At 39.1% G+C, this 13,081-nt stretch overlaps 1 protein-coding gene across 2 annotated transcripts in view; it reads right to left on the bottom strand.

The window, feature by feature from the left end:
* The window catches only part of atp11b (ATPase phospholipid transporting 11B), a 151,702-nt gene extending 138,849 nt beyond the window's left edge, over positions 1-12,853 (bottom strand). The window contains exon 1 of one of the 2 annotated variants that reach the window (XM_059944854.1): positions 12,013-12,853. In XM_059944854.1, coding sequence (XP_059800837.1) covers positions 12,013-12,039 — 27 coding nt within the window. In that variant the 5' untranslated portion in view covers positions 12,040-12,853. The remainder of the gene's footprint in view (positions 1-12,012) is intronic. The other variant, XM_059944848.1, reaches the window with a different exon arrangement.
* Between the last annotated feature and the right edge of the window lie 228 nt (positions 12,854-13,081).

Genomic DNA, 13,081 nt, shown 5'->3' with positions numbered 1-13,081 from the left:
ATATGGTGAAGCAGCATAAGTGGCAATGATGAGCTCAACACCTTTCATGAACGCTTTGAATGAGAGAAAAACATTTCACTAATGCGAATACCCTCAGCATCCAATACCATTAATACCAGAGACTGATGTCAAAACATCCTTCAAGAGGGTGAACCTGTTGTCTAGCAGGCCCCAACAGAATATCTGGCCAGCTACTGAAAACCTGTGCCAATTATTTGACTACAGTGTTCAAAGAAATCCTTAACCTCTTACTGTTGTAGTCTGAGATTTGAACCTGCTTTTATTTCAGAGCCAAGGAAGAACAGGGTGATATATCTCAATAACTACTGACTGGTAGCATTCACACCCACTGTAATAAAATGCTTCCAGAGGTTGAATTATGGCTAGAATTAACTCCTGCCTGAGCTGGAACCTGGTCTTATTCCAATGTGTCTACTGCCACAACAAGTCTAGAGCAGATGCAATCCCACTAGCTCCCCACTCTGCTCTGGACCATCTAGACAACAACAAAACATATGCCAGGCTTCTGTTTATCAATTACAGCTCTGTTCAATATCATCCTCCCCTCAGTATTACTTACCAAACTTCTAAACCCAGGCCTCTGTGTCTCCCTTTGCAACTGGATCTTGCTGCCATTATCATTACAGATCAGTAAAAACATCCCCTCAAGAGCAGACATGAGAGCACCTCAAGAATGTGTGCTTAGCCACTGCTCTACCCTTGCTACATTCATGACTGGGTGACTAAGCACAGCTCAAACACCATCTATAAATTTGCTGATGATAACACTGTAGTTAACAAAATTTCAGATGGTGATGAGGTGTACTGGAGCAAGACAGACTGGTGATTGAGTCGTGTCACAACAACAACCTTACACTCAATGGCAGAGAGACCGATTATGGACTTCAGGAAAACAGAAGTCAGAGAACACACACCAATCCTCATTGAGGGATCAGCTGCGGAAAGGTTCAGCAGCTTTGGGTCCTGGGTGTCCACAGCTCAGAGGTTATATTCTGGGCCCAACACATTGATGCAATCATCAAGACACCAGCAGCTCTAGTTTATTAGGAGTTGAAGGAGATTTAGTACGTCACCAAACATTTGAAATTGCACAGGATTGCAAGAAGCTGCAAAAGGTCGTAGATTCAGCTAGTTCTACCATGGGCACGGTCCTCGCCACCAGAGACCATCTTGGAGAGGTGATGTCTTGAGATGCGACATCCATTAGTAAGGATCTTCACCATCTGGAGGAAGTATAGGACCTCAAAGACCTACACTCAACAATTCAGATATAGCTCCTTCATCTCTGCCATTAGGTTTCTGAATGGTCATGAACCAATGCACACCATCTTATTCCTTTTTTTTGGCATTATGTACCTTATAATGCAGTACTTCAATGTCTTTGCAGCAAAATTCACATCATATAAGTCAAGTCACTTTTATTGTCATTTCGACCATAACTGCTATGTAAAGTACATAGTAAGAATGAGACAACATTTTTCAGGACCATGATGTTACATGACATTGTACAAAAACTAGACTGAACTAAGTAAAAAACAACAGAGAAAAAAAACAACTACAATAGACGACAGACCTACCCAGGACTGCATAAAGTGAACAAAACAGTGCAGGCATTACAATAAATAATAAACAGGACAATAGGGCAGTAAGGTGTCAGTCCAGGCTCTGGGTATTGAGGAATCTGACAGCTTAGGGGAAGAAACTGTTACATAGTCTGGTCATGGAAGCCCGAATGCTTCAGTGCCTTTTCCCAGACGGCAGAAGGGAGAAGAGATTGTATGAGGGGTGCGTGGGGTCCTTCATAATGCTGTTTGTTTTGCGGATGCAGCGTGTAGTATAAATGTCCGTGATGGCGGGAAGAGAGACCCCGATGATCTTCTCAGCTGACCTCACTATCCGCTGCAGGGTCTTGCGATCCGAGATGGTGCAATTTCCGAACCAGGCAGTGATGCAGTTGCTCAGGATGCTCTCAATGCAACCCCTGTAGAATGTGATCAGGATGGGGGGTGGGGGGGGTAGACTTTCCTCAGCCTTCTCAGAAAGTAGAGACGCTGCTGGGCTTTCTTTGCTATGGAGCTGGTGTTGGGGGACCAGGTGAGATTCTCCGCCAGGTGAACACCAAGAAATTTGGTGCTCTTTACGATCTCTACCAAGAAGCCGTCGATGTTCAGCGGGGAGTGGTACCCTCCTGAAGTCAACAACCATCTCTTTTGTTTTGTTCACATTCAGAGACAGGTTGTTGGCTCTGCACCAGTCCTTTAGCCGCTGCACCTCCTCTCTGTAAGCTGACTTGTCGTTCTTGCTGATGAGACCCACCACGGTCGTGTCATCTGTAAACACGATGATGTGATTTGAGCTGTGTATTGCTGCACAGTCGTGGGTCAGCCGAGTGAACAGCAGTGGACTGACACACAGCCCTGGGGGGGTGGGGGGGAGGGGGGCCCGTGTTCAATATGATGGTGTTGGAGATGCTGTCTCTGATCCAGACTGACTGAGGTCCGGATCGGTAGCTAAGACAATGAAAATGAACCCGATTCGATTCTATTAAGGAATGTTGATGCATTGAGAGACCTTGGATTACAAAAAACAATTTGCTAAAAGTGGCTATACAGGTGGTTAGGGTGGTGAAGTAAGCATATCACATACAAGCTTTCACAGGTGGGAGCACAATATAGGAACTAAGACATGTTCAGTTGCATATGGAGGATTGCATTCATTTCTGGTTGTCAGACTATAAGGAGAATTTAATTGAGCTGGAGAGAGTGTAGAAGGGATTCCCAAGAACGTTGCCTAGATTATAAAGCTTTGTGGAGAGAGACCAGAAAGGCTAAGTTTATTTCCTCTGAAGCAAAGGAGGCAGAGAGGTAACCTTAAAGACTTATGTCAAATTATTAGTAGCATAGATGGTTAATTTTTATCCCCTATTGTAGGGGTAGCAAAGGCCATTTCTTAAAAGTGGGAGGAAGAAGCTTTAAGTGGATTTAAGGTTAAAAGATTTTTTATACACATAGAAAGTGGTTGCTATCTGGAACTCCGTCAGAGCAAGTGTGGAGTTAGACTCAATCATGATGTTTTAAAGGCATTTAGGTAAGCACTTAAATAGCCAGGATTTAGAAACATACATAACTAATGCAGTCAAATAGCATTGACGTGGATGGGCAAAAAGATCACCATGGCTTATTTCTGTACTGTACAACTGTATACTTCTAACCGCTTACAACTAGTTTTCTCCTAAGAAATTGTATAAATAAACCTTATCAAAAGATCACCTTGCACCCTTCGACTTCACTTTTACCACTGTGACACAAAGGCAATTCAGTCACTTTGACATACAACCATGGAAAAAGAACAGTAGTTCATTTGGCCCTTCTAGCATCTCTACCATTCAAACATTTTCCAACTCACTACGATATTCCTTCTTTTTTTTAAACAAACATATCCAGTAACTTGGTCACAACTGCTTTCTGCTGAACTGAATTCCATAAATTCATCGCCTCCTGAGTTAAGAAATTTCTCCTGATTTCAGTTCTACAAATCTCACTCTGCATCCCAACACTAACTCCAATCTAATCAATTGTCAGAATTTACATTTCAATGAAATCCCCCTCAATATTGTAAAGATTGTTGTAAATCCAATTTCTCCTCCTACAACAGTCATGTTACCTCAGGAAACATTTGCTGTACTCTCTCTAAGGCAAGAATATCCTTTCTTGGCTAAAGAGACTAGAAATACACACAGTACTCCAGATGTGATTTCAAAAAGATCTAGTTTATGTCATTGCTGCAATTAAAACATTCTGCACAGAAGATGACCACATATTTTGCCTGCTGCACCCACACATTTGCTTTCAATAACTTGTTGAAAGAGGACCTGGGTTCCTTTACACACAGTTCCCCAATCTATTACCGGTAGAATAATACTGGGAAAAATCATGGGTTCTTCACATTATACATCCAACGTACATTTGCCCAATTGCACAATTTGCCTAAAACATCTGAAAGCTCTGTTTCCCTCACAGCTCACAAACTTAAACTTTGTTTATTCGCAAACTTAGAAACATTTTATTTGGTTATCTCATTTAAATTATCCAAAGAAGATTGTGAATAGTTAGGGATTCTATGGTACCCCCACTGATCACCATCTGCCACCTTGAGAAAGTCCCACTTTATCCCTACGCTACTTCCTATCTCTCAACAGATTTTCAACTGAGGCAAATTTATAACCTTTGATTCTATAAGCTTTAATTTTGCACACAGTGTCACCATATGGCATTTTAACAAAACTCTTCTGAAAATCCAACACTCATTGTTTCTTCCTTGCCTATTCTACCTGCTATATCTTCAAAGTACTCGAGTATGTTTGCCAATTTCCCTTGCATGTTGATTTTGCTTAATCCCATTGTTATTTTCTGTGTAGTCCTATCATATCCTTTATACTGAACTCCAACATTTCCATCACAAGGTTAAATGGTATGTTTATCGCTTTCGTTTTCCCTCACAGTTCCAGTGATCCAGGATTAATCCTGACATTGGGTGCCGTCTAAGTGGAGATCGCACATTTTTAATGCGGCCATTTGAGCTTTTGCAATGATCTTCATTTTACTGTTACATTCCAAGTTGGTAGCTTAATAAACCCTTAGTGTAAAGGTGAATGTCAGAACTTTAGCAATTTCACAGACTGTGAGGGGGAAAAAATGGGATAAGCACAAGATTCAGGTATATGACTGCTTGATGGTTTGTGTGGAATTGGTGGGCCAAAAGGACTGTTTCCATGCAGTATGACGTTTCAATTAAATAATGGGGTTATCCGAGAATCTGCAATGTCTGTTCCCTAATCTATACAGTTTTATGGATGGCAACTAATTCATCCAGTATTCTGTAGTAGTTCTTTTAAAATAATGGAATGGAGATGTTCAAGCTCCAGTAATTTATCAGCTTTTAGAGTTTTTTGTGCAAGTTTTATTTTAAATAACATTAAGATAAACCTATATTGATTTCTTTGTTTACTGTGGCCACACACTAAAATCTGCATTGTCTGTTAATTCTGTCTCATAGAACTAAAATGAGAATGCTAAATTTAAATGCAGGGAAAGCAGCCCATCACAATTTCCCTCAGTTGTATTCAGCAGACTTCGTCCAACTCACAGTATGTATAAGCAGCCCACAGGTTGTGTGAAATAAGGATAGTTTTTAAATAAAATCAATACAGCAACATTTTTTAAAATGGGAAAATACCCCAAAACAATTGATAGGAGAGAACTCAAATAACATTCAATGCAAGGAGCAATCAAGACAGGTAACATATCACATCAGAGATGTGCTATAAAAGGCCTGTAGAAAGAGCAGGGGGAGAAGCAGGGACTAGGCACTATGGCCTTGCACATCATAGCTCTATGTGCATATGCATTTATACTTTGATAATGAAATTTTCTGCTTCTGATGCCCTGTTAAGCATCCACATCCCACAACTGGGAGAATTTTTTGTTGCCATTTTGCCCTCAATGTTTCAAATCTATGCTCCTTAGTTTTTGATTTTTCTACAAATGGAAATTAGTCCCACCTACTTCTCATCTAAAACCCCAGTTCATAAATCTCAAAAAACTGAATTCCTTCAGCCTCATCTGATCCAAAGAAAACTCTTAACTACCCAATCTTCCTTTAAAACTGAAAATTTCCAGCCCTTGCAAACTCTCAAAATCAATTTTCCTTTCTCTTCAGTGCAATTATTTTCCCATAATATGCTAACAAGAATTGTCTGCAGTACTCATACTGTGGTTTAAATAATGCACTTGCAGTACTTGCCTAACTCCCTGACCTTTTAATTGCAAGCCTTTTTAAGTCATACAATCAAACTAATCTAGTACCTTGAGGGTAAATATATTCCAAAACCCTCTTCCATCAAACCTTTACTCTCCCACAATGTATTCTTTTGTGCTGTTGCACTCCCAAAATGCACCAACTCAATTTGCAGGATTGAATTCCATTTACCACTTGCAATCTGAGCAGATTGGAGAATATACCATACAGCAACAAACAACTGGCCCATCTACCCTGATCTAGTATCATGCCATTCCTCATTCAAATCTGTCAACATAAACGTCTATCTCCTTAATCTGTGAATAATTGTTCAATGCCATTAAATATAATTCAATCACTACTTTCACACCACAATTTGGATAAAGAATTATTTGCTGAATTTCCCATTTTATTGCTTGAGTATATAGTGAAAACCTCTAGTTAAACTCATTCCCAGCAGTGAAAACAATCTCTCTACATCTACTCTATTAAACCCACATCATTTTAAAGGCCTCTATTAAATTAATCCTTGGTCTTCTTCACTGAATTGGACAAAAAGAGAAATGGTTAATTTGTCTTTTCCTAATAATAAATAACCACCCATAAATCCACTGCCAACCAAAGTTCAACATAGGTTTAGCATAACTTTCCTGCTTCTCAAGTCTTGCTCTTTTGTTTGGGAGAAGGAAAGTCTAAAACCTGTTCAAATTAACATTGACCTATTCCTTTAGACACGATAATAAAGCTTGGTTAGGTTGCCAATAGAATGTGAACTCAGATTCTAGTTTTGTATCTATCACCCCCACACTGCAGCATCAATGCAGAGGAACAAAAGAATTAAATAAGAAAAGTTTGGATTTTGTTTTAAACTTAATTAACCTTGGTTTTGCTATTTTAGTAGTTCATAAAATGGATGCCACGTTGCAGTCACATTTACACTGAAACAAATCATGTTTAACCTTCTGCTAGCAACCGTTGCCTTCAAAGCTCTCCTTCAATAAAGATAACATTTGTATGTTGCTGTGTATGGTTTAAGAGCCTCTCAAATGTCTAAAAAAAAATAAAGTTCATCAGAATAACTTCATTGAACAATAAAACAATAATACATGTTTGCATTTTCAAACAAAAATTGATAATGTGTGTGATGGCATTGAGTTTGCTGACCACAAAATTTTAAACTCAAATGAAGATCTTAAGCCCTATCCAATATAGACAGTTATTGGTATACTGACGGTGTACTGTTCACTGCAGAAATCAAAGGCAGAGGAATGGATTTTAGTTCACCCGCCTTTTCTGACATTCTTTTCATTGTTTTTTAAATCATTCCTAACAAGTCTGACTGTTCCCTTACTTTCTGCCACTTGGGTGACTTAACATACGTGATAATATTTCAGATATCTTTTCGTACAGGTGGCTTCTGGGGACAGAGTTTCTAGAAACCCAAAATTAATATTGTGAAGCTGATTCTTTCAGTACACAATCAATCAGCTATTTGATGTGCTAAGAGATAGTATCATTCTAGTCTGCAAAGTTCATCGAACTAAATAACTTAGCCGGCGTTGCCTGGTTTGATACAGGGCAAGTAACAGAATACCGAAGTCTTGCACTGCATCTTTTGAGCAATCATCGTTATGCTGTAGAATCCATCATCTTGTGTTCTATAGACAGTGCTGTTTATTTGCAAAGCTGTCCTTTTACTCAAAAACAACTGTTTAATCGCTAGAAGTTCACAGCTACCATGGTTAGAAAGCTGAGCTTGACATAAAAGCTCCCTGGTCCCAGACAGTGAATGCCCATCATGTGGACAGTGCATTCAAAATGAGATTTCCCAGATCACCATGAATCAGTGATTTGGTCATAGTTTAAGAGAATATATCATCTCACCAACAACAGACTACATTTCAGGAAAGGGTAGCAGTTCGATAGGTGAATACAAGTATTATGTGGGAAAAGTACAGTACATAAATCTCAACATTTTAGGGCATATTTACCTTTAAACCTTTCAGATTTTACCTAATTTTGTACATGCCAAGCATCATATCCCCAGAATTTTTACATTCTTGCATAACTATGTGATGAAGGACTTAAAATGGAGCTCCTATCATTAACCACATCGTATTTTACTTCTAAGAACACTTTAAGGTCTCTTAAACAAGCAAATATTAAGTAGTAAAAGAACATGGGGCTTATCAGTTTTTGTTTGCAGTACTGTAATTATTTTTACTTGTTACAGTTAGAGCCTGTTACCATACAGTATCAGGCCAACAAGCCCATACTACCCAATTACACCAATGTGATCAATTAAGCTACTAACCAGCATGTCTTTGGAATGTGGGAGGAAACCTGAGCACCCAGTAGAAACACATGCATTAATGGAGAGAATAGTACCAATTCCTTACAAAAAAACAATTGAATCTGGATCGCTGCGGTGCTGTAATAGAATTATGCTAACTGCTACATTACTGTGCCCTTTACAACTGTTTAAAACCGACATGGATATTAACATCAAAACAATCTTAAACAAGATAATTTTGACATTAAATAAAATCTTCATTGTACCAGTAAAGCACTAGGAGTAGAGAAAGAATACATACAATGTATGCATATTTAATGCTGCATTAGTAAAAAGAAACAAATGTATTCTTAAACATACTCATTTTCAGACAAAGCTTAAGTAAAATGTTGGTGGTCTTAATTTCATTGGTGGTATTTACAACTTTCAAGGAAATTAGTTGACAAATATTCTGGCTACACCTTTATTCTGACCAAAAGGGAATCAAACTAATCCATGAATGGTCGCCAAATTCACATTAAAATTACAAATCTTTACTGCTACATTAAATGCGACCAAGGCCAAACGCATTACTCTATTTAAACATGATCAAATGGACATGTGTCCAAATCCACATAATTTCACTATTTGAAGTGAACAGCTCTGAAATGTCAGGGAAAGAACAAACTAAAATCTGTAACAGATATATCCAGTTGAAGTGGGACTTGTTCTTCTCCCCAATGAATTCTTCAGCTAAAAACATTAAGCTGAATAATAGAAAACATTTATCAAATGCAAAGGTTCCTAATTTTTTTTTTAAGAATATAGCTGTCATACAATTTTAACTCACTTAGAATTCCAGCTACTTTTCAGTTTGCAAAAATGACTTATTTTTTTGATTGAGCAATAATGAAATATAATTATGATCACAAAATTATTTACGATCACGAGATAAGTGAAAAACAATTTGATGGGGTAACAATTTTGATCTCTATACATAGGAACACTAAAAACAGTAGGATTCATTTGATGAATTTTTATAAAACTTTTTTTATTGCAATTAGAGATAGGAGCCCTAGGTAAGTGAATCAAGGGTTGAATATATTATTATGACAACTGGATTGTCTAATTATCAGATGGGGAGAGGTCAGTATGATGGAAATGTTCAAAATCACACAATAGTTGGGAAGAATAAATAACAAAAGACTCAATACTCATTCCAATGAGTATATCAACTATAATTTATATTCAAGACACCACATAACACAAACAATAATTCATTACTACCTGGCTATGATGTCAAGCTGTACTAACATTTAAAAGTGAATTGAAATGGTAAATAATAACCTGTTAGGTTTACTAGGTTGCCAACAAAATGCAAATTGAGAGGCTCTTAATAGATGAAAGGGTAAATAAATTAGCTTTGAGAACATATGTAGATGCTATAGAGATCACTGAACTTGGCCAATTTGTCCAACATCTTTCTGTGATTTCTAAATGCATCACAGGAAGTATAAACAATTTTATTGAGCTAAATTAATTTCAATGTAGTTATTTAAGTATATACTATCATACTTCACCCAAGCATATGTTTATATAACATTAAAACAAGGATAGCCAATTACAATGCCACAGCACCACATGCTTATAACTATCTGATTTTAAACTATCATTCAACACATACCCACCCACCTCTTATATCCTATTTACTATCATTAGGAGAGTTGTGTTATGATATCAGCTGTCATAGTGTATTATCAAACTTTAATGTGTCATAATGTAAATTCATGATTAACAGCTAGGAACTCTGACATCCACTATTTTCCACCTAAGTGGCACATCCTGTTTTCAAACCCTGCTTTATTTAATCTGTTGAAACCATACAATTGATATGAATTGTCTCCTATATTATGTCCTGCAGAAAATTAACTTTTGAATCAGAATCATGTTTATTATTACTTACATATTGTGAAATTTGATGCTCTGCAATACAGTACATACAAAATACTATATTACATTAAGAGAATAAATGGTGCAAAAATAGAGCAATACAGTGAGGTAGTGTTCATCGGCTCATGAACCATTCAGAATGCAAGGTTATTTTCCAAAACGTTGAGCTACAAGTTTAAGTTTACATAAGGCAGTTCAGTCAAAATGCCTGTAAGCACTTCTACACAACAGGCTTGTGGAATTAGAAAGTGCAGAAAAGATTCAAGATGCTGCTAGGAGTTGTGATGTTATCTAGAGGTTGGACAAGCTATAACTTTATTCCTTAGAGTGTAGGAGACTGAGAGGTGATCTTATAGAGGTTTATAAATTCAGAAGAGGAATAAGTTGGGTGAATACACTTATTCTCCCCACCCCCGAGTTGGTGCATCAAGAAATAAAAGGGATAGAAACATAGAAAACCTATAGCACAATACAAGCCCTTTGGCCCACAAAGTTGTGCCAAACATATCCCTACCTTAGAAATTACTAGGCTTACCTAGAGTCTCTATTTTATTAAGCTCCATGTACCTGTTTAAAAGTCCCTTAAAAGACCCTATCGTATCTGCCTCCACCACCTTTGCCAGCAGCCCATTCCATGCACTCACCACTGAGTAAAAAACTTACCCCTGACATCTCCTCTGTACCTACTCCCCAGCACCTAAAACCTGTGTCCTCTTGTGGCAACTATTTCAGCCCTGGGAAAAAGCCTCTGACTATCCACACGATCAATGGTTTAAGGTGAGAGGGAAAACATTAAGAGGAACTTGAGAGGGCAACTTTTTTTTTAATACATACGCAAAAAGGGTGAATTCTATGTGACTCAGCTGCTCAGGAAGTGGTTGAAGCATGTACAATAACAACTTTTAAAAGACAGTTGGGCAGGTACATGGAGTGGAAAGATATGGAAGGTTATAGGGCAAATGACACTAAATAGATCTAGGTTGGAAGCAGCATGGACAAGTCAGGCCTAATAATGGCCTATTTGTGCACTATCCCACAAAGTCAACAATGGCAAACTTCAGAAAAATATTGATCAAAAATTTAATAGATAATAAAAGAAGCCAATTTAGAGGGTTTGGTTTCGAGCAGGGGTTCCCAACCTGGCGTCCACAGACACCTCAGTTAAGGTAGGGATTCATGAAGACTTAAAAGAATAGGTTGAAAACCCTGGTTTAGAGATATTGAAGAACAATGTACCAGGAGTGAAGGATGGCAGGCTTAGTCCTGTCTTTCTCTGTGGTGCTGTTTGTGTCATTTTGTTGCTTCATCTGTTACTTGTACTTCCACAAAATAGACTGCTCTCCAACAATAATGAAACTTACACTTCAAAGAGATGAGTAGCATCACGAATACAAAAATGCTTATATGCAAACTGTATTTGGAAGCCAACAGCACATTTGTCATGTCGAATCACAATCCTGGGCAGTTTGATTTGGCATTTTAATATGTAATGTCACCTGTTGTCAACTAAACTCAAGTTACTGTAATTATATTGTATTGCAACTGTGAAATGAAAGCATTTCATTACCACAGTCTCATACAGTGGTACATGACAGCGGAACAATATCGAATAAACCCTTGCAGAACCTCAGTGACGGAAACAGCAGCAGGTGTTGGTAACCGAGCTGACATTAACGATCAATGATAACCATGTTTAATTATCTCAGGTTACCTGTAATAAACTTAGAGTCTGAGTGAAATTATCTATCTTGTTGCAAAGGTCCACCACCAGGAACTACTCGATCCGTGTGAGAAGCCATTGCGGTTCCACCCGCAGAATGGCAAGTGGTAGTTTGTACAACTCTCTCGCCTACAGCCCGGCCCTCTTAAGCCCCGGCGAAAGTAGGAGCAACGCTCCAGTCGGAAGCGGCACCCGAGGGTTTCAGCCGCGCCACAGGCTCATCCCACCGACAGCCCTCACAAGCCGAACCTACCAGCTGCTGCCGTATCCAGCGAATCATGGCTCCACATAAAGCCGGCGGGAGACGCCGTCCCGCCGACCAACGCGACCGGTTTTACTTTCCTCGACGACACGGCTGGTAACGCACTTTAACCCGTGAATACAGCCCACAGCCCGACGCCGACCTCTTCCCACATCATCAACTCGGCCCGGCCCGCCCGTCCGCCCGCCCCGCACCGGAAACACCGCGCCAGCACACTTCCGTCAGGGCAGGGACCAATGGGCTGAAGCGTCGCCGGAGCTCCCTCAGCATCCTTATGCCCCGCTAGTGCAAGAGGAGTGACGAGGTATTGTTCATGGATCTGATTGCGGACCGGAGTACGCTCTTCATAAGGGTTTCTGGGTCTCCAACCTCTTGTACCTCCTCCCTCATGGTAGCAATGCAAAGAGGGTATATCCCGAATGGTGAGCGTCCTTAATGATGGGCGCCGTCTTCTTGAGGCATCAGTTTTCCAAGATGTCCTCAATGGTCGGAAGGCTAGTGTGGATTTCAGCTTGGGGTGGTTATGGAACTCGTTTACGAGAATGATTTTCCGTGTTCTTGTAAAAAAAAATATGCCTCACCCATACATCATAAGGCGACTTTGGAAGAGATGGTAACCCTAGTCAAAAACGTGAGTTATAAAGTGAAGACAAGGAGCCGAGCGAGGCAGGATAGTGAAGGGGGCAGTGGTGGACTAGTGAAAACCAGGAATGTGCAAGAAATAGACCTGGAATCGTGAATTTTGAAGGAAAGTAAATGTGGGTCGCTAAACAGGAAAGAATTTATTATAGAGAATAAGGAAATGGTAAAGGAATTACCATTGGATATACATGTGACAAAATAAAGGCAATATTTGAACAACTCCTTTTTGTCTGTCAGTATTTATTTTCTTCCATAAAAACCGAAGTACTAGAGAACCAAGGAGCTGAGATAAATAAATATTGTCAAAGCACTGGATAAGCTATTGAGACTAAAACCTGATATGTCAAAAAGACTTGATAATCCACATCTTGGAATTCTGAAGGTTGGCTATAAAGTTAGTGAATGTGCCTGGGATTCA

Source organism: Hypanus sabinus, chromosome 2 (assembly GCF_030144855.1).
Source record: "Hypanus sabinus isolate sHypSab1 chromosome 2, sHypSab1.hap1, whole genome shotgun sequence".
NCBI classification, from domain to species: domain Eukaryota; kingdom Metazoa; phylum Chordata; class Chondrichthyes; order Myliobatiformes; family Dasyatidae; genus Hypanus; species Hypanus sabinus.
This window is presented reverse-complemented; position numbering and strand designations above follow the sequence as displayed.